The 23429-nt window shown below is 32.5% G+C and overlaps 1 protein-coding gene across 20 annotated transcripts in view; it reads right to left on the reverse strand.

Moving 5' to 3' along the window:
• The window catches only part of LOC145253353 (uncharacterized), a 692561-nt gene that overhangs the window by 113528 nt on the left and 555604 nt on the right, over window positions 1-23429 (reverse strand). For 18 of the 20 annotated variants that reach the window (XM_080112927.1, XM_080112928.1, XM_080112926.1 and 15 more), the window contains one exon: window positions 1289-1406. In XM_080112927.1, the coding sequence (XP_079969053.1) occupies window positions 1289-1337 (49 nt within the window). In that variant the 5' untranslated portion in view covers window positions 1338-1406. Of the gene's footprint in view, window positions 1-1288; window positions 1407-10888; window positions 11116-12528; window positions 12729-23429 lie in introns of those variants that run through there. The other 2 variants (XM_080112935.1, XM_080112934.1) reach the window with 2 other exon arrangements.

Raw genomic sequence — 23429 nt, forward strand, 5'->3', positions numbered from 1 at the left:
CTAAGTTAAAAAGCTTTTCCTCTGAAAAGCTGTATGAATAAACTCAAGTTGAAAACATCCTGCATCATGAAACTGTGAAGATCTAACTTTCCTTTGCACAAAGTGTGCCTTGAAATATCTTAAAAATAATTATTTTCGTTTATAAAAAAAGATCTGAGTTATTATTGAATGCTTTGATTTGAAAACCCAGCTATTTACAGCACCAACACCACAACCAGCTATTCACTGAAGCACCTCATAGGACTCAACCCACAGCATCTGACGATGCTATTGCCACATGGACTGAGGGTCACGTGCACTTTGTACTCTCTGAGCATCAGAGCAGTAGTTCCAGTGACAAGTGTCTAGTTACATTTTTAAGGGGTCCATCACTAGACAAGGTTAAGAGTATTGCCACAGGGGCTTAGGGTTAGACATAGTCCTGGTGGTTTACATTTATGGCCCCGTGAACCAGAATTATGACAACAACAGCACTCGTAGGGCTACAGGCTACTCGAGAATAAGTGTTAATGAGTGTAAGGTGGTCACTGAGACAACATTTTAGTTATTAGTGGTGAAAATTGGGTATAATTTGATTATTTAAGGGAGCAGCTCAAGAATTTGTTTACACTGGACTTGAAAACAATGTTGTAGTCAACTGGGAAACAGATTAGCATGAGTTCCACAAGCAGACAGTTCTAGGAAAGAAGCCTTGTTCATGGAATATGCATTTAGATTTAAGCACAGATAGAGAGTGGGGGAAATTATTGGTAGTGGTTGTAGACAGACGAGTATTTAATGGTTATGATTAGATAGTAAAAAGTATTACGGATTTTATAAACAATTTTATGAGTGGCATTTTTGGGTTGTCCCTCTTGTGGTTCGATAACGGAAGTGGACAGAGGCCCAAAATTGTCTTATGTCCTCCTCAGCAATATAGAAAAAAAAATGTTAATAGATGAACAAATTTGTTTAAAGGATAAATATGTCAACATTGTGGTTATTCAGTATGATTATGTTCATTTATCTGTTCTGAGACATCTTTCAAGTCTGAAAAATAAATTCCATTTGTGGGTTGCAATAAAACTACTAACAACATTCAGAAAGGTTTATCTCACAACTAGTTTAACTCTAGATAACGTGAATAACAATTCTGCATCTTGAAAATCTCGACAAAAACCAATTCAGACAATTTTATTTACTTTACATGCAACTTTATATTCATGGTTTTGTGTATGTGCATGCATGCACATTAAAAGTTTGCCAAGAAGAGAAAAAGAAAAGAAAAAAAAAAAAACAGAATACTAACCTGATGAGCTCTTCAGCTCAGCGCGTACAATTTCTTCACGATAAGCCATATTGGTTGCAGGATATAAACAAGAAGCTCTTTTTTCACCTCAAGTCAGGGCAGCCATTGCACCAAATGTCTGGAAGATAAAACAATTTATAGCCAACATAAAATGAAATGTTAGACGTTTTATTAAAAAATATATAACAAATACATAAACTTTGCAATCCATGCGAAAAAAAATTTCTAAATTTAAAAAAAAAAAAAAAAAAAAAAAGGAATTTCTGTAAGAAAGTATTTTTAAACAAAAATCTCTTCATTTTGGGGGCTATTATTTGCATTTTGTAGAGGGATACATACCTCTGTATACAAAATATACAGCATAAACATGTTCACACACCAGTTCCCATGAGATCACTGGTTAAGCAAGGTTCAGTCTGATCAGTACCAAAATAGGTGACCATTTGGGAATTCTAGGTACTGTATGTGCTCTCCGCTTATCTCAGCATTGTTTCCAGTTGTCTAGCACTTCTCCTTCCCACTGGACTCAAGCAGTGCTGATTAAGGAGAGGTGAGGTTGGAGATTGCGCAATGTTTGTTTCACAATTGCAAGTGCAGCTAACCTTACAGAGGGTATCTATTGTTTCTTGTGATTGAACGGAGGCACCATACCTTTGTCAACAGTATTAATTTTGGCAATTGACATTACAACTAAAAAAAGAAAGACAAAACGCAACAATGGTAAAGAAAGATGATGAACACAGGCGGACAGTGTTAAAGTAAAGGTAACCTTTATTTCACCGATAAGATGCAAGAGTATTGAGTTGTTTTCTTTTACAATATATAAACCCTTTTGGGGGCTATTTAGTGCCAAATTCAGTCATTTTGAAAGGGCAGGATAAGTATCACTGGAAGTTGGAAAGGCAGGCAAATGACATAAAACATGTTGATGGTCCCAATGGATATTAACAATGTTAGTGTTAATTTCTGGTTTATAAAAATATGGTTTTAAGTGTTAGGTGAAAGTCTTGTTTGCAAGTTGTTTATGAAAAAAAAAATATATATATATATATATATATACGCCATTTTGCCATGTCGAAAAGGAAGATATCAGCAGCAACTTTTTTTTTGGGTGCGGCTAACACCAATGGTGCAGAATTATCAGCAGTAAGTATAAGCATGGTTAATACTTACAATTCGCAGAAGGAGAGGATTGTAAACAAGGGAACCGTGACAGATTCAATGAATATCACAGATATCTAACAAGAGTTGAACTGGGTTTTGAAATAACCACTCAAATTTAATATTATGAAAATAAAGTGTGATTTCTTCATTGCATTTTAAAGTTAATGTTGGTTAGGCTGCGCTATAAATTTAAGAAAATCCCGGGCAGAATACTGTCGCCCATGCATAGATTATTATTGGCACATTTTAGCCGATACTCTAACCCAACTAGCTTCTCTCACACAACATTCAAAAATGAACCTCTAGACTAATTGGCCCCACACTGTTTACCAAGCTCCAGTTCTTGTCACAATACAACAGTGTTGCATCTCTGTATTTTTGCAAATGCTTTCATGGAATGTGCTCCAATGAACTTATTGCACTTTTATCCCCTCAACAAAAACCTAGCCGGCTAGCAGGAGAATACCATATCGTCACTGTAGAGGTATCTAGATGCCAGAAAATTTCCTATTTTAGTAGTTTTTCTTTCTTTCTTTCCTCAAAACGGTTGTTTTTGGAATTTACCAACATATAAAAATTTAAATGAAATGTGAACAAACATCTTGCTGCCCAATTCCCCCACACAGGTTGCTACCTTATAATCTGGTTTCTATCACCTAAGTTTCAGTGGCAACATATCTGGAGTAAACATATATATATATATATATATATATATATATATATATATATATAAAATTAAAAGATTAATGTGCTATAAAATGTAAAAGGTGTGGTGCAATATCAGTTCAAAAAACAAGTAATAAAAGGTTTGGCTTATATTTAATGAATGGAATTCATGTTGAATAATTAAAAAAAACAGAATGATTTGCATAACTAGTAGAAGATGTCCGAACTTGCCCGGTTGTAAAATATGCCTAAATATATTTTAAATCATGCAGATTTCATATTTAATATTACAGAGCCAATTCACTACTGAATATTATATATATATATATATATATATATATATATATATATATATATATATATGCGCAAAAGTAAAAGAAACATTACTTATATTCATAAGATTATTGTTCTCATGACTTATTTGTGCAACGTTTCAGTTGGTTTGACCTTCGACCATCCTCAGGCATGTTTGTTGTTGTTTGGAAAAGAAAAGAGAAAAGTTACTGGCTCTGTAGAAATTTTCGTATTCTTTGAGCTAGTCGCTGTTTTATGGCTATGGTTTTGTATGTGTGAAAAAAAAATGGTTGACAAAGGGGAAACAACTCTAATGAAGAGCGACAGGGGATTATCTCCCTTTCATCATCAAAATTTTAAAGGTGTACAATTTGTTTTTTCTACAATTAAAGGCTCACAAATTTTATTAATCTCTAGGCTTGGTCTGCTTTGGAATTTTTTTTTTCTTTTTCTCGCCTGACTCTCCACCTTGCATCCTTGTCAATTATTTTAACCTCGTTCCATAAAAGGGTGTTCCTTTCCCCCCCCCCCATATGTGATCAGCGAGTCCCGACTTTTCAACCTCTCTCCATGTCACAGCTAAATGGTGTTCTCCTAGCCTTATCTTTAGGGAGCAACCGGTTTCACCTTTGTATAGTTTTATACATTTGCATGAAATCTCATATATAGTTTTTTGACTCTTACTAGGTGTTTTTTGAGAGTCAAATCACCCTTGAATATTGTTCTGATGTCTTATGGACTGCATATTTAAAAATATTTTTCAGACAGGCCCTTTATGTATGCTCTGGAAAACCTAGAGCAAATACCAACGGACAATACTCCCAAAACTTGCCAGTGTTCACACTATACATAAAGGGCCTGTCGAAAAAATGTTCTTTTAAATATGCAATCCATATGACAACAATCAATATGCCTGAAGATGGTCGAATGCCAAAAAGACCGAAACGTACAAATAAGACTCAAGATGAGAACAATAGTCCAATCAATACAAGTAATATAAACAATCAGCCCTCATCTAAAAACATTCAGAACTTTAATAGAAATATGTCGACATGTTGGAATGAACATTTTGCATTTCAACTTGCCAACATATTTCTGTATGCGTTATTCATCCATCCAAACAAAGATTTTACTTACTATAAACCATCCTTGATGTCTGATTACTATCTCCTGTTAATTTTAGTGCTATATGACTCGTAGTTTAAGAGTTTATCAGTTAAATATTTTCACACAAACACACACACATGCATTTATCTACTCTTTTATTTATATAGATAACGCTTTTGAGATTGCAAGCCATATGGTACAGGGTCATCCAAAATAGATGTCACTCATAGAATTGTTAATAAAAGTCATAATCATCCAATCTAACTATATTTTGTACAAATGAACATTTGCCCAACTTGTTCACTCATGAATGTTTAATGGTAATTCTTTTATCACGATTTAAGGTTAGGCAGGGACACTTTGGTGATAGCCTCATCATTAGAAGGTTTCATCTTGAGGTTTTACATTTACCGAACTATAACTTTCCAGATTTTTAAATGTAGGGTAATCTCAAATATAATGTCTATCAAAATAATCTCTGGACTATTCCTGAACTGTAATTACCAGGCATTATCTGACGATTTCATACTTTGTGTTTCTCATTTTTTTTTTTTAAGTCTACTATCATATCTTTATTTTACCAAATTATTATTTTTAAATTTATCAGATGCATTACATGATTTTAAAATTATATTTGCAAAAAATAAGTTTGAAGCCATTATTTTTTTTAACTCATTAAGTCAGAAATAATAGTTGTCTAAGAGTCAGTTTTAGTGCCATTTTTTTTTTAATGTATCAAAACATTATTGCAATCAGTGTAAACCTAACGTGACCATTATTTTATAAATCATAAGAGGCTAATATCCATAGTTGCAGTGTTGATGTGTAGATTATTTATTTTTTTTATTTTGTATACTTATTATAGAATAAGTGTTCATGTGTAGATGATTTATTTTTTATTTTGTATACTTATTACAGAATAAGTGTTCATGTGTAGATGATTTATTTTTTATTTTGTATACTTATTACAGAATAAGTGTTCATGTGTAGATGATTTATTTTTTATTTTGTATACTTATTACAGAATAAGTGTTCATGTGTAGATGATTTATTTTTTATTTTGTCTACTTATTACAGAATAAGAGCTTTTCCTTGCATTAGTTACACTCATTAGGAAAAATTGTAATTTGTTTCATTTTTAATATTTTTCTGGGTGACTTTATCGTTAAAAAAGATGAATGTTTTTATATATCTTTATATGTAATAAAGTTTAACAAGTCTTTTAGACTAAGGGAAAATGAGCAATTTTGTATGCGGCCAGTTATCAAAAAACTTCAATTTTTTTTTTTGTCTTTAATTTAATTTGTAAAAAGCCGAAATAATTCATAATTTAACTCATGCAGGTAACCGAGATACAAGGTAATTTCTTCTGGGTAGTTTATTTTATTTATTTTTTGCACCGTTTAATATGGACCAATCTATATATCTATAAGAGTGAACATGTCTGTGTATGTACCTGTGTGTGTACATTTCCCTATGCAATAACTCTGTCGAAATTTGATATACAGGATACTGAGATTTGGGAAAATCGATGTGATCGGTTTTTGGCCAGAAATTTGGCGATTAAGAGGTCAAAGTTCAATGATTTGACCTTTGAGAACTCTACCAAACCCCTCCGACAATTTTGGGTCTAAACACTTGAAATTTTAGATATAGATTCCTTGGGCATGGATCTAACTTAATGATTTGAGCCAAAAACAATAAATTTCAAGGGGTCATAATAGGGGTCAAAGTTAAAAAAATTGACCGCTTTTTTTTTTTTTTTTTTTTGCTCAACATACACTTCCAAACACCCGGGCAACGCTGGGCACCCATGCTAGTGTTCAATAAAAGAAAATGGCTAGTCAAAATCAAATATTGATCTTGTATAACGAAAGCTCTCAATGAAAAAAATAGGAAAAAGGCCTACCTCATGTTATTATAAAGAATAGAAAGAAAAAAGAATACAAAAAAGTGAATAATCAGAAAGTAAAACAAACTCTACAATATTTCCTTTTTTTTTTTTTTCTTTCTCTAAAAAGGGGATTTTTCCCCCCTCTTTTCACTAATGAATTTGATATAAGAACAACCTAATATTCATTTATTATGACATGCCTTTCTGGCCACATGAGTGCCATCAGAGATTTGCTCCTCTCTATTAGATTGATTTTAAGATTTGGGAAAGGTAACACCCTGCAACCAAATCTAATCAAATTTAAGAAAAGTTAGTTTGAAAGAAGAGGGGAAGAAAGAAAAGTATCATGCTCAAAATAGATCAAAATGTGGATTCTGGATCAGCAGCTCAAAAAAAGGTGAATCAATAAAAATAGAAATATGGAGACTAAAGAGAAGGTCTGGGTAGAAAGGAAGAGACGAGGAATCAGGTGAGAGATAGGGCTTATATGCATGATAGAGAAAGGGAATCAGGTAAGAAATAGTGTCAAGAGAGAGTGTGCGAGTGTCGAGGAGAGAGTGTGCGCGCACGTGTCCAGAGAGAGAGAGAGAGAGAGAGAGAGAGAGAGAGAGAGCGCGCGCGAGTGTCCAGAGAGAGAGAGAGAGAGAGAGAGAGTGCGCGCGAGTGTCCAGAGAGAGAGAAAGAGCGCGAGCGCGCGCGTCCAGAGAGAGAGAGAGAGAGAGCGCGAGCGCGCGCGTCCAGAGAGAGAGAGAGAGAGCGCGAGCGCGCGCGTCCAGAGAGAGAGAGAGAGAGTGCGAGTGTCCAGAGAGAGAGAGAGCGCGCGCGAGAGTGTCCAGAGAGAGAGAGAGAGTGCACAAGTGTTGGTTATGAGTGTCGAGGGGAGAGTGTCATGAGAGATAGAAAGGAAAGTATTAGCAATGACTAGAGAGGAGATTAGGGCACAAAGAAGGAAGAGTTTGAGAAGAGAAAAGGGGATAGGGAGAGAGAAGACTAAAGTAGACAAAAAACGAGCAAAGAAAGATATAGAAAAGAGGAACAGAGAGATACAGAAAAAAAGGACAGAGACAGGATTGAGAAAGAGAGAGAGAAGGGAAAGTGGTAGAACATACTTTGTTTAGGAGGGGTTTGTACTGAATATACAAAATAAAAAATAAATCATCTACACATCAACACTGCAACTATGGATATTAGCCTCTTATGATTTATAAAATAATGGTCACGTTAGGTTTACACTGATTGCAATAATGTTTTGATACATTAAAAAGTATGTCCAAGGATGGAATACTGTTGCCATATCTGGGCAGGAGCTGCTAAAAACAGCCTATCCTGCCTTGACAGATTACAAAATAGACTTTGTGGCTTAGTGGGGGATGCCCTTTTCTCTACCCTGCAACCTCTCTCCCACAGAAGAGACGTTGCGAGCCTATACTTGTTTTATCGTTATTTCCATGACAGGTGCTCGTCTGAACTTCAATCTCTGGTCCCCCCTCACCAATCTTTCACGAAAAACACCCGTCTAGCTGAATCCACTTTGAAAAATTTCCCCCACTCTTTATCTGTGCCTAAATCAAAATGTGGATTCCATAAACAAAGCTTCTTTCTTAGAACTGCACGCCTGTGGAACTCTGTTCCGTCTGCCTGCTTCCCACCGGACTAAAACTTGGATGTCTTCAAGTTCAACGTTAACAAATTCCTAATGAACCACCCCCTTAAGTAAACACTTCATCAAATCTCCACACTAACGTAATGTACTTGCAATAACCCTTATCCCTGAGTGGCTTCCGGGCCTTGATAAGTGGTGATCACTGTGTAAAAAAAAAAAAAAAATGCAAGACAGCTGCAGGCTTAACCGTGACAGCATTAGAAATGGATTATTGGTGATCTTACTTTCATCAGGTGCTGATTCAATTGTATGCACACACGCACAAATCAGATATGTGAGATCAATTTAGGTGATAAATAATCGAAATTCCTCCTCCTATAAAAATGGGTTATTGGCAACACCCAACTTTCATTGAAAGTTGATCTATTGCATTCAAGGTGAAATTCCATTCTTGAGAGAAAGAGAGGGGGTATGGATCAACTTACATGCTGAGTTGTGTGAGTGTGACAAGGTACATATGACAAGCTAACATTTTAAGATAAATTTTAAAAAATCAAAAAGATAAAAAATATAAATAAATCCTAATTTATAATATAAAGAGCAGTTGTGTGTGTGTGTGTGTAGCTTAAAGTCAAAAACTAAAAAAAAAAAAAACACTCACAAAATTTATATATTCTTTATCGGTGTTACCCTAGATGAATATGTAAAATAAGATTAAAAATATATATATATATTCATGTTTTTAAGGAGTCAACTGATCCACATTTTCTTGAGGGAAAGATGTCAGTGATTTTCAATGTTATTTATTATATCAAGAGGTGAATCATATATCATTGTTATTTTCAATAGAGAGGAATGGGTGGAGATGAAAGAGGGGCGAGGGAATGTAATAAAGCGGAGAAGAGGGAAAGAGAGAGATGGATTTAGGGAAGTAGAGAGATAGAAGTTTTAATTTAAAAATGTCATAAAATTTATAACCTTTTTTCTATTTTTATGGTCCTGGGACAACCCGGGTAGCCTTGCTAGTCAGATATAAAAAAATGATATATCATTACTCATGTTGACGAACTCCTTGAATGTTTTCAATCTCAAAAAACAAAAAAGAAATAATTTTTGTGGTATGGCTGAAAATGTTAAGCCGATTTAAGATACAAATTTGATAATGTTCCAAGCATTTATTTAGGAAAATCAATTTTTATTGTGACTCATTGTTCCAATCGCTATAATAATATTCTAATCAGATTGTATGACCACTACTTGTGTGTATGTGTGTTTCTTGTGTTAAAATAACTTAGATAATTGTTTATACTATTAATTGAATATTTGGCAAAATCAAAAAATCCCCCCCCAAAAAAAAAGTATGAAATAAAACAAATTTTTAAAATCCTATTTAAAAAATGATGAATTTAAGTATTTTTCCCCCCTAAATTTTTTGAATTTGAAAGTTAAATTTGATTATTGCAATATAGTTTGGTTATTAAATTATTAATTGAACTAGTAAAGCTATAAATATTTTCTTAAGATAATGTTTTCATCTCTATTCATAAAATTATTGAATATAAATAGCTACTAAACCTTCCAATTTTTTAATAAAGATTTTCTAAAAATTGTAAAGCCAGAAAATGTCTCTTTTTGATAGCTTAAATGTTTCCAAGTTCTCTTCAAATTTTGAAGAGTCACAAAATCTCGCATTTTATTTTATTAACAAAAACTTAAAATAGCTACTTTGTTTATGAATAAAATGAATTTGATGAATTTAAATTTGTAAGCAAATAGGATTTCTTTTAATTTCGTTTTAATTTCTGCTATTGGACTTTTTATTCCTATGAGTATTCGATTAATAGTAAACAAATAATACTAGTTACATTAAAACGAGATATACACATACAGTTATAATAATTGTATTAATATAAAGAGTAATACCTTGCATAAACCCATTTTCATAAATACTTATAAAAGTAAGTACCAAAAGTGCGATACAATTAATCAAGTAAAATACTTATAAATAATTTCCGGTTTCAATACATAAAACTAGCAGAATCTGTTGCCGATAAAATTGAGAAAACCGAAAAGTGCAACCGCTGAAATTGACTGGAAAGAACTTGTTTATTAATAAACAGAAATGAATCATAACGAAATTAATGTAACAACCTATTTGCCTAGTGGCTGTGTGTGTGCCATTAACGTGCATGTAAAGAACCAACTCACACTCACAAGTCATATAATTTAATTAACTCAGGGAGACAATTCAGTTTATTTGCACACAGTAACTTTCCTTTAATTTATTTGGGTGAGTAAAAGAAAGTGTTTCGACTCTAACAGCTTTTCTAAACCTGAATAAGTATTTTTAGTAAAGAAAAACTGAAGCAAAATAAAATATATGCATGTCAATAACATAATGAAAAGAATAAATGAAACAAGTATGAATATGCCAGATGCATTGCTATTTGGGCGTGATTTTTAAAATCCACAAGATAACTTCTTTTATATGTTATATATGAGTTTTAAGTGTAAATGTGACGATAAAAGTATGAAAAATGAACAGATAAACAATATCTAAGAGGATGAGAAATGTATAATTTAAGATTTTAAGCAAAAAGAAAATGTGCTCCTATGTTTATGATGCTTTCAAGCTGACAAACATCAACAGATCAGTCTCATAGTTTATAAGCAATAGAAATAAGATTTGAAGAAAAAAAAAAATATAAGCCACAAACATATGCAGCTTACAAAAAAAAAAACACTCTTTTGGCACGATATTTCTCTCAACATAAAAATGTAAAAAAGTAAATATCTATTTTTTTTTTTTTTTTTGTCAGTCAAAATTATGCAAAGAATTAAAAAGCCAATATCAGCTAAGTCTTCAACTCACAGTTTTGTAGACATCATCTTTGGTGTTGGTTGATACTTTCCTTTGTAGCTTTTACCAATTTCTTGAGTCTTGAAATAGATTTTTAGAGAACGACCCACAACTTTCAGTTTCTTGATAAATACTACCTTATATAATTAGTCAGATTTAGGAACAAGGTTTTTATTGTTCATCTCTTTCCAGAAATAGTGAAAATACGAAGTTAGTAAATATAAAAATCAGAAGGCATCACCATGGCAATTACCTCACTTATCTTTATGTTATACCATTTATATATATACTAGCAGGCCGCCCGTCGTTGCCCAGTCGTAAAATATGCATAAATATTATATTTTAATTAATGCAGAATTCTTATTTATAATACACAGAAATACCATAGGTATTAAACGTTAAATTCCTTTAAAAATAATGAATTAGAAAAAAAAAAAAAAAAAAAAAAACTGAAAGAAACTGAGACATGTGCATGCGAGTATCATGTTTTTTTTTTAAACAGTTCACTTCTTGTAAGTAAAAAACAAAAAAAAAATACCGGAGTTGAGATCAAAACCTAAAGACAGTGAGTCAAGTCTGATAGCCATTAGACCAGCTTGACACGTCTTTAAAGTGTTTTCAAACCGACTTATTTTAACATAACGAATCTGTAATGTGAACATTCCACGCATGCACATTCATGAAACAGTTAGCAAACGGATAAAAATCTGATGACTCCCAAGTACCAATTTTTCAATTTTGATACCGATTATAAAATTTTCCACATGTCTGAATATCCTATATATGAAATTTCTAGTCAGCAGATAAAAAATTCGTTGAATTTATAAGTTGAGAAGTGTCCTCACAAACACACATTCTCACTTAGAAGAAACTCGTCTCAGGATGAGTAAAACAACTTCCAACACAAAACAAGTTTGCACTACTTTTGCATCTTCCTACAAAGATTAAAATGATACTAAATCATATGTCTAGAAACATTATTCTCATTTTGATGAAAATCCATTACATTATTTTGATTCTAGAAAAGCTTAAGCTTAAGGATCTTAAGAAATTAAAATTCAAGCAATTTTGCTTAATTTGTATCTAATGATTAAAATGTTCACTATTTTGAATTAAAGCAAATCTGAATATTTGAATTTTTAAATGGGAGCTTGTTTCTATATGCCCCATAAGAACCCATTAAAATACTCTAAAGAAACTGAAATTTGGGGAATATTTATCAATAAATAAATAAAAGTTATTGTTAAAATTTCACAAAATTCTAGATATCTGATTTTCAGAAAGAGCTTCCAATCAATTTGAACTCTGTTGTATAAAGCTATATAAAAAAATAAATAAATAAATAAATATCACTTAGCGTAAATTACAGCTAAAAACATTACAAGGAATAAAATCGATTTTTTTTTAATTTCAACTTTTGTTTGTGTGTGTCTAAAAGAAAAAAAAATCAAATCAATATCGAATTAACCTAAAATCTTTGAAATCGGTTAAACTTTTTTTTCTTATGAGAACCATTTTTATGATGAGGTTTTTATTTCTTCTACAATAAAAATCTGACATTTAATTTACTTTCATCCCAAAAGTGGTAAACCATATATGTAAACTCCATAAAAGAAAACAAAGAAAAAAAAAAAAATAATAATAGAACTGACCGAGGATTTAGAATATGAATCATTCCATTTCAGGGTCGAACTGATTATAAGTCCAGCTGTTCTGATGAAGGACAGGAAACTAATTTACAATTATCATTTGCAAAGGATAAGCAGGATGGACGGAACCTTTTTGATTTAGATTGTCCCACCCAAAATGTAGGATACAAAACCAAGAGCCAAGTGAAAGGCAAAATGTCTGCAATCAATTTAACAATATAATGATTTAAAAATGTCAAACATTCTCCCAAACCATTTTTTTGTTTTCAAGGCATCTAGAAAGTAAGTACACAAAGATTAACAACATATAAAAAAAAAGGTCTAATTAAGTGAGTTAACATTTGCAGTTGGTCAGCAATGGTGGGATTCTGCGTTTTGAAATACTGATTTGCATCACAACATGACAAAAAAATAAAAAGGACAATAAATGCAGGGATTTGGAAAAAAAAAAAAAAAAAAGGATAGAGAGAATAAGCAAGTGGGCGGGGTCGTTGTTCAGGGTCAGAAACGGTTGATGTTCAGCCCACTCTCAAGTTTGCCGTTCACATGGCATTTAACATCCAACCAAAAGAGATTCAAGTGAATTACGCTTTATTTGTTATAAAAAAAACAATGTAGGTAGAGACAGAAGAAAACTATCATGTAAACAAAAATGCTTATTGATTCAGGTTAAATTATTTGCATCAGAAAAAGTGAGTTTGCAAAGCCAGTTTAATTTTTTAAGAAATAAGACAAAATCCAAGATTAGCCTTTTTCTGATCTCTAACTTTCTCGTTCCTCTCCAATTAGGAGCTGAATAGTATTATTGCTCATGGTGGTATTTCCTTTTGTTTATAATGAACTATTCCTATCCTTTTATTCTTTTCTTTCTTTATTACTTTCGACTTTAAATAAACTGAGGAATATTTTAACATGTATTTTCTGAGATTAAAATATATAGGAAAAAACACCTTAAGGAAACAAACTTCGATTAACTCGTTTTAGTATTATATATATATATATATATATATATATAATATATATTTTATTTTTTTTATTACATTTTCACCCCAAACAAGGCAAATTGCCACTTTGGTGTAGGGGGCTACTATCAGGGGCAACAACTACTGGGGTACTATGTCGGGATTTGGACAGCAAGATGTCGGTTCATGTCACACTTGAACGTCTGCACGTCAGTACTGTTGGGGAAGCAGGGACCTGGAATGGAATTCCAGAGTCTAGCGGTTCTGTGGAAGAAACTATTGGAGTAAAAAGATCTTTTACATCTAGGGATCTCTACAGTGTGGGGGTGGGATTTAGCAGCCTGTCGGGTTTGTCGAGGGTGCTCACGTCGTGGGGGCACAAGTGATTGCAGTTCGTCAGAGCATTCACCACTAAAATACTTGTAGAAAAGGCAGAGGGATGCAACATTTCGTCGATGGGACAGAGGCTGAAGCTTAGATGCCAGTTCAGGGCCTATCAGGTTTGCGACTCTCTTTTGAACCTTGTCAAGGAGCGAGAGACTAGTAGCAGATGCACCAGCCCAGATGTGGCAGCAATACTCCATACATGGGCGAATGGTGGCCTTATAGAGGTACAGGATACTTTCGGGTGTTAGTAGTTTTCTAGCACGGTAGAGAGAGCCCACCTTTCTTGCAGCGGCCCTGGCAATGCCTTCAATGTAATTGTTCCAACTCATGTTTCCTGTGAACGTTAGGCCAAGGAGTTTGAAGGATGGACTCTCAGATAAAGAGTCGTTGGCCATTACTATAGGTGGTAGAGAGGGTTTCTTGTAATTATTGAATGAAACTAGTTTAGTCTTGGCAGCATTGAACGCGACCAACCACTTTTGTCCCCATTCCACCACAGATTGGAGGTCGTCCTCTAGTGTTTCTGCCATTTCTTTAGAAATGTATATATATATATATATATATATATATATATATATATATATTATATATATATATATATATATATATATGCAATTAAGATATAGACTATAGTGGCACCGCATGAGAGGAAACTAAATATCTTTGAAATGTTTAAGCACTATACTTAACGTAACATTATGGGAAATAAAAAATTGGAGACACCAGAAAGAAACTTAATATTAACAAATCGATCAATGACGTTGTTAAAAAAGAAAATCACATAGTTTTGATGTTTCAGGTTACTAGACAACAACTAGGTACGAAAATAGTTGGTCGTACATTTTATGAATGATGAAGTGACATTTGAGGGCGATGGTGGTGGGGGAGCACTCTGTATTTAATATTAGGGTACACATTTTGTCAATAATCATGTTTTTTTTCCAAATAAGGTAAAAGCAACCTTGATAGAAAATATAGATATTTGTATTAATGTTGGGACCATTAATCAAAATTGGAACCTTTTAGTGTATTAAAATCGGAAGCATTTGTGCCTATTTTCTAATGCCAAAAACGAGTCTTTTACTTGTTTTTTTTTTTTTTGTGTGTGTCTTGTTTAAAATTTAATATACCATTCCTGATACTAATGATAAATATTTATTTTATTTTAAACGATCAGTAAAACTAAAATCTATAGATTACCCCTATCTACAAATTTGTTTGGGAAAATATATGCATATAGTACATGGGTTTTTACAGTAATCCAAAAAATAAAAACAAAACAACTCTATAGTTCAATATTTAAAAAAAAAAATTAAAATCAGAATTGGTCATTGTATTGGAATCATCTCTATGTGATATTTATCCATGATATACAAGCCTTTTCTCTTACAATAATTGTTTGAATTTAAAAATAATTTCACGATCTAAACTAACACTTTTAACATATAACATATAATGGTATAAGATAAAATAGGCATCAGGTGTGCTTGAAAGCCGAATTACATCGCAATATTACTAAAATAAACAAACAATTAAAATAAAAATATTTGTTTATTTTATTAATATTACGTTGTAATTTGACTTTCAAGTGCACCTGATGCGTATTTTATTTCATTCAAATTAAATCAACACTTCTATAACGGAACTCATACCCCCCCCCCCCGACGATAAAAAAGTATTATTTGATAGAAATTGTATAGAAAAATAATATTTTAAAAATTCATGCTTCATTTTTCTTTTATTGCTTTAAATGTGTTCACTACAACTTGATGTTTTTTCACCTTGACATATATAACATTCACAAAACTTAACTTCCGTGATTTTTGTGGTTCAACGATTAAAATCAATGTCTTATTAAATGTGACATTGGATCTGATGACATTGCTGAATCCATCTTCTAAAGTTCAAAATGCTATAAACATGCAACAATATGTCTATTTTGAGTAAATATCCTCAAGGTTGATAGAATAAATGTCATTTTGTCATCATCCCTATCTGCATAGATCTGCAACTATGCATAGAAACTCAGTGCAGCTTTAAGATATAAGAATAACAAAAGAAAATAAATTAAAAAAAATATACACAACCTTTTCCCAAAATAATTCAGATAATGTCACTTATCCTAGATGACTGCATTCGAGAGGAAATAGTCAAAATCCACGGATAATCTTTGAAAGGAAATTGAAAGCATAAAACTTGAAAAGCTTCTTGCCACCAACACCACCACTCCCTTATGTTGGATATTTCTTCAGGATTTCCGATTGGCTTTATCTGGACTACACGCTTGACCACATAACAGTCTTAAAATCCAATTCCAAATGTGGATATAATGAATAATCCCTTGGTGGTTGCATATAAATTCCTAAGAACTATCCATTATTTATTTTTTTTTTTGCATTTTCTAAGACAGATGACTGACAGACTCCTGCATGACACACCACTGCTTTACGCCAACTGAATCATTTAGCTATCTCAAATATGCCCAAACACGAGATCATTCAACCAATCGTTTGAATAGCTTAGCAATTTTCCATCTATTAACAAATACAGATTTTTTGTAAAATTGATTGAAAAAAAAAATTAAATAAACTTGAAAATTATTTTCTCAGAGAAAATCATGTTGAAGTATCAGTTCCCAAATCCTTAAATAGATCCAAGGATTTCTGTGACAAGCTCTGTCTGTCATGCTTAAGTTTGAAACTGTATTTTTGTATGTCTGTCACTCTTTAATTTGAAACAGCATTTTTTGTCAGCTTGTCACACTTAAATTTGAAAAAGCATTTTCATTGGTCTGTCACAACTAAGTTTCAAACAGCATTTTCATCAGTATGTCATGTTTTTACAAGGGGCATTCCAAAATAATGCGCCCTATATTTTTATTCCACCCAAATGGAACAGAGATTTTAAATTGTATTGTTATGATGATTGGGCTTATGCATTCATAACTTGAAAGTTGCATCTTTCTGTTGCAGATGCTGATGGTGTAAGACTAAAAAAGTAACACCTGTCATGGGCATGCATAAGAAGCAGATGCATCATTGAATTCCTGGTAAAAGTGCATTGAAAATAATGGTGACTATGTAGAAAAATAAATTTGTGAGCACAAAAGGTTTCTCGTTTTAGTCTTCATAGCTCCAACTTTTTTAGTAATACTATAGGAGGCTTTTGGAATGACCCTCATATTTTAAACATTAATTACGTCAGTAAAAGCACAAACCGAATGGACATTTTAATATCCATCTATTTTTTTTAATTAAATTAATGTTAATTTGCAAGAACCTAAAATATTAATTACTTTGTCAACATATATTTTATTGCATTTTTTATATCCAATAAAAGATTTCTTGGAAACAAATATGGCAGATTGCTTTTCCGTTTCTTTGTAGAAAATGGGTAACTAGCCTGGGTGCTCAGCATTACCCAGGTGGTTGGAGGTGCGTGTGTTGAGTAAAAAAAAAAAAAAAAAAAATAGTAAGCAGGCAGGCTTGAACCCGGTACCGCGAAGGAGGAAAAGAATGTGGAAAAAAAAAATATGACGTCTTTGCTGTTGCGCCCATCGTTAAACTGGAAGTGACAAATGTTTAAATTAAAGCTAGTCAATCGAAAAGAGGGATTGACTTTCGAAAATATCGGTGGAAAAAGCGACCCCTCCCTGTAGAAAAGTGCCCAGTTGAGGGTGGAGGAATTAATGTTTTTAGCCAATTTTTCAATATTTGTCGTCCGAAGGGTCGACCTTCAAAACGATACCGATCTCATGAAAATTCATCTTCTCTGTTAAAAGTGTTAGGCATACATACATTTAAACAGACAGGTAAGATTTATGTTATAGATGAAATGAAAGACTCCATTTACATGTACAACAACTATTTTCTCACCCTCTATCTGTGTCTAAATCAAAACGTAAATTCCATGGACAAAGCTTCTTTCCTCAAACTGCCCACCTGTGGAACTCTGTTCTGTTGACCTGCTTTCCAGTTAATTAGGACATGGTTGTCTTCAAGTCAAATGTAAACAAGTTCTTGTTGAGCTATCTCTTTAAATAATCAACTTCTACCCAATTTCCACCATTAATGATTACTATGCAGTTGCCTCACTGACCATCTTACTTTTATTAACTTTCGGGCACTAATATGTGGGGTAAAAATTTTTTAAATACCACTAATAGCAATTTGTATAGTGAGTAAGTTTCCTTTTTCCATTGACAATTTTTCAGTAACCTGTAATAATCAGCTCGATAAGATTTGGAATATGCAATGATTAAAATTGATCAAGTGCTGAAAGTAAGAAACTAGTTAACACTAATGTACTCTTACGTAAATAAACGTGAATCGAGGTTCTCGCACTGAATGATAGCAGCAATCATAGGATGTGCAGCAATCATTTAAGTAAAGCAATGAAGGCAAAAGTGAAAAGACAGAATATTGATTGAATTCAGCTGATTATCAATAAATAATAGAATAGACACAGACATAACAAAGTAATTTGGCAAAAACGATGAAAGGAATCTTTTTTTTTTTTTTTTTAAAAAGATCTATGTTAGATTGTTTCATGAAAAGTGTTGATTTAATAGAAATACATGAATGTGATTGGAAATGGGAAAATTAATATTTATGCTATGCACACAAGTGGAGATTGGATTATATATATATATATATATATATATATATATATATATATGGAGAATTAAAAAAATAACAAAAAACAACAAACCAAAATTAAATGTTCATCAACGTTTCGTCTTTATTTTAAGACTTCCTTGGGATGACTGATTTGAAGAAATAAAATACAAATGCAATATTTGAAAGTATATTTTGCTATGTTTCTAACATGAAATTGATGTTTTTAAATGAAATATATATATTTCATTTAAAAACATCAATTATATATTAAGTGTTGGAACGATGAGTCGGAATCAGGGGTTGGAAAAAATTTGTGCCTATTTTCTGATGCCGAAAACGATTCCTTTAATTATATTTTTTATTTGATTTTGTTTAAAACAACTGCTGGAAGTAATAATAAATATTTATTGATTTTAAACTAGCTATAAAGCTAAAATGTATAGATCATGTCACTCACAAGTGTGTTGTTATGTTTAAAAGTATATATGTATCTATATATTTTTATGGTAATCGGGAAAAAAATAAGTTTATAGTTAAATATTTAAAGATTTATAAAGAATCGGAATTGGAATCAGGAATTTTGTATGGAATTGTCCTATCACAAATATACACACACACACACACATTTAGTCTATTACAATTATTATTAATTTTTACTAAAGCTACTATTAAGACTACTAACTTTGGCCCTAGAAAAGTACAATAAGTACTGAAAATGAACTGATTTTATGTAGACCATTTTAAATAACATATAATGTATATTATAAATCTCTACCTTGTATTGGGCACCTTTAAAAAATATTGGTTCTTACATTTGTTTTATCAATATATTTGAACTAGCTTAAATTTTATATAATTTTTTAAATCATGCAAAGACAGGATCATGATGGACAGTTTTATAAGGATGCTATAACAGCACAACCTCCAGTGCTAAGTTGTCATATTTGTAGTCTAATCTGGAAATCTAAAAAAGACCTGACACAATATTTGAGGATTCATAATATTAAAGTAGAGAGTGCGAGGAACCTGACATCCAGCTGTAAGGGTCTGCTAGGGGCGAGGTCAGTTACTATACAATGCGATACAATGGAGTATGTAAATATCTCCTTGAGACGATGTGTAAAAAGTTGACTATCGAATTGAGCAACAAGTCTTGGGAACATATTTGCAGCTGTTCTTTCTTGTATAAATCATACACTATGACTATGCAGTTTTTACAGCTACATACCTAGAAAATGGGGCTATTAAAATGTGACATATAAGACAAGAAGGAGAAAGAAGCAACCTTAGTAGAAGTTAGGTGTTCCTAACGATGTTGGGTTGAATAGAACTGAGAAGGAAAAGATAACAAAATATCAAGGTGTAACGTACGACATGAAAAGGAAGATCTTCATTATTCCAGTAGTTACTGGAGCAACTGGACTCATGAAAAAAGAATTTCAAAAACTCTGGCAAATATACCCAGTGAACAAAGTGCAAGAGATATTCAAACAATTGCACTTAAAGGGATGGTTAGAATCTTAAAAAGGTATCTCAGGTGGAATATATGAGATAGCTGGTGAATATCTGGCACCCAGTAGGATGCCTCATCCCCAACTTGAACAAAATTAGAAAATTGAAAAAAAAAAAAAAAAAAAAAATTAACATGCAAGCACCTTTACAGAATGAAAGGTTTCTGTGTCGCATATGGGAATGTTCATGTTGAACTAAAACTGGGTTAAAGAGACACTTACGTGCACATAGCTGCATAGTAGTTAACTGAAGAGATGGCAAACTTTTGTCAAGGAAAAGCAATCATCATTATATATTATGCTAAAGCTGAGTTAATGAACCTATATTTCCCTATTTATTTCAATAACATAAAATACATGTTAAAATATTCTTTGGTTTTGAGATTGAGTTATGCTGAAAAAGTCCATTTTAATTGTTTTGATTAAATAGAATTTACAGTTTATTTTCCTACTCAGTCATCTCTTACTAAATATTTGTCTATTACTATATGACTATGTTGTCTAACCGTCCCTTTTAGCAAGGTATAATACTCTCACATTTGCTCTCTCTCTCTTGCAGTCAAAAGTAATTAAGCAAAAGATTGGAATAATTGACTGTAAATAATAGGTAATATTATCAAAATTATTGATATAAATTAACCAGATTATATATAAGTCATCTTGTCTGGATGAGAAACGGTCTCTACCAAACTCCTTTGTCAATTTTTCATCTACAAACTTGAAACTTGATATCTAGGAGATTCGGACTTGTGGAAAAAATTCGATTTGTTCTTTATCTGCTGAAGGGTCAAAATTGAAAGATATTGGAACTTGGCATCCACCATTAAAATACTTGTAAAAAAGGCAGAGGGATGTAACATTTTGTCGATGGGACAGGGGCTTAGATGATAGTTCAGGACCTATCAGGTTGGCGACTCACTTTTGAACTCTGTCCAAGAGCGAGAGACTAGTAGCAGATGCACCAGTTCAAACGTGACAACAATACTCCATACATGGGCGAATGGAAGGCACCCAAGTCATTTCTTTTTTTTTTTTTACTTTTGAAATCATTACTATATATTGGGTACAATATAATAATCAATAGAATTGGCTCTATAATAATAAATATGAAATCTGCAGAAATTAAAATATTGTATTTAACTCTTTACCACCAAATTGTACTTTCAAGTTACTTTTTCAAAAACACTTGTACAGGAAGTACATCTTACTCTTACGGCTTGTCAGGCCAACTGGTCTTCAAAGTACAGAACTATGCATGGTTCAACAAGTGAATGAGGAGTTTGTGTTGGTGCGTCAATTGCATGCAAACTTCCGTCACGTGTGGGTTGCAGGATTGAAAAATTTATTTATTGCATAAAAAAAAATTCTGGCAGTAAAGGGTTAAGAATATTTTAGGACCGGGCAACGCCAGGTGACCTGCTAGTACACACACACACACACACACACACACACACACACACACACACACACACACACAGAGTCTAGCATAAAGACTAAGTTGAGATTTTGTATTTATTTAAAAAAATACCTGATTTTGCAAACTTACTTTTTTCTCCAATTCCAAAAATATAGAAAAATATTTAATATAGAAACTGTGGTGTGGACTTGTATAAAATGTTGCTGATCATATTGGGATCGTATATTAAAGACCTGAACTTGCAATTCCATCCTTCTCGTGTGTAAAGGACGAGAAGAATTGACCAAGGAGAAGTAGAACACACAACCATTGTATTACACACACACACACACACACTGTATTCTACACATGCACAATCATTATGGCCTATCCACACATATGCACTCTCTTATTGCGTTCCATGTAATTCTATAGATTCAAACAAATGCATTACATTCATAAACAATCAAATTTAAATATATTAAATTATGAAACTCTGTTTTAGGTTTCCAGTATTTGTAAGTGAAACCTTTAAAACCAACATTTCATTAATAAACATGATGGTTAACGTAATAAGTGAACTGTAATCAACAGAGTTGAAAACGTACAAGGGACGCATTGATAATTGATTTGAACTGATATCAACTTTCATTATTGAGGTAAAACCAAGCGACACTAAGGATGATCGCCTTTGGTAAAAGGAATTGCACATTCAATTCGTTCATACGAATTTCTCTAACAGTCAAAAGTGGGACACAAGTTTTCAAATGAGTACAAGAGTAGTTTCATTCGTGCTTATTGAGGTCAGTGTTGATTCTGTCTTTAAGGAGAGTTTTTTTCTTTTTCTTTTAATGAATGCGTCTTCACATCTTGAAGAGAGGCTTTCTCTGTCAGCCCATCATGCTTTAGTTTAGAATAGCATTTTCCACATGAAATGTGTAGATTGAATGAAATCTTATTTCGAAAACATCCAAACATCTCTATACAGGACTCTGGGAGGTGGCATTGTTGAAGTGGATACGAACGTGGGTTGACAACCTGAGTATGCCAAGTTCGACTTTCATGAGTTTTATAACACTAATTTCACTATGGACGTTGGGAAACTTCAAGTGGCCCCCTTTAATAAAACAACTCAGCGGGAGGTTTACTTCATCACATTTCCGGTTTTTTTTTTTTTTTTACATTAAACGAAATAAATTGTAAAGAAAATTGAAAGAAATTATATTTCGAATATGTCTAAAACATAAACGCCTTTATTAGTCTGTCATGCTTGAAACAGAATTTTCATTGGTTAAATGGGAGGAGGCTATGGTGAAGTAGATAACCGTATGTTTCGAAACATCACTTTCACTATGAACGTTAGTGTAATTACTTCTGTATCTGGTTTTACACAAGAACCAGAGAAATTAATATCCACAACAGAATCCAACCAATCCAAAGTTATAGTCTGCTGATTCATACAAAAAGAATACGAAAGAATCACGAAACACATATACTCAATAAATATATCTTTATTTTTAGTTTGTTTATTCTAACTCAAGTTTCTGTTATCCCTGATGAATCTTTTTTTGTTGATTAATTATTCTTCCAGGTTTCAATTCTCATCTGATAAAGTACCATAAAATCTAATGTTCATCGAAAATTGCTAAGTTTATATATTTTAATACATACCAACTATTTGTCAATTATTTTACAATTTTATCTTTAATTTCAGTATAAATATGTACCATATTTTCCCACCACGCAAAATGGGAAAGATCAACTTAGTGTTGTCCGGTGAGGTAGCAATAAACACTGTACCCAAGGTTGTCTAAGATAGTTTACTGTCATGCTCAGAATAAATCATATTTAACCTATAAATGGAGCCCTTGCAGGTACTATTACTCTGGATCAAAATGGACCTGAGTGTAATGGTAACTAAAGGGTGACTTCACTCCCCAAAGCCCCCAATTTGGGGTTCACCATCAGATGTACTTCACGGCCAGATTTCATAAGGTGTGATATGCATTAGTTTACATGGTGGAAAATA

The sequence above is a fragment of the Euprymna scolopes genome, chromosome 3 (assembly GCF_053919585.1).
Source record: "Euprymna scolopes isolate OS-2025 chromosome 3, ASM5391958v1, whole genome shotgun sequence".
Lineage (NCBI taxonomy): Eukaryota > Metazoa > Mollusca > Cephalopoda > Sepiida > Sepiolidae > Euprymna > Euprymna scolopes.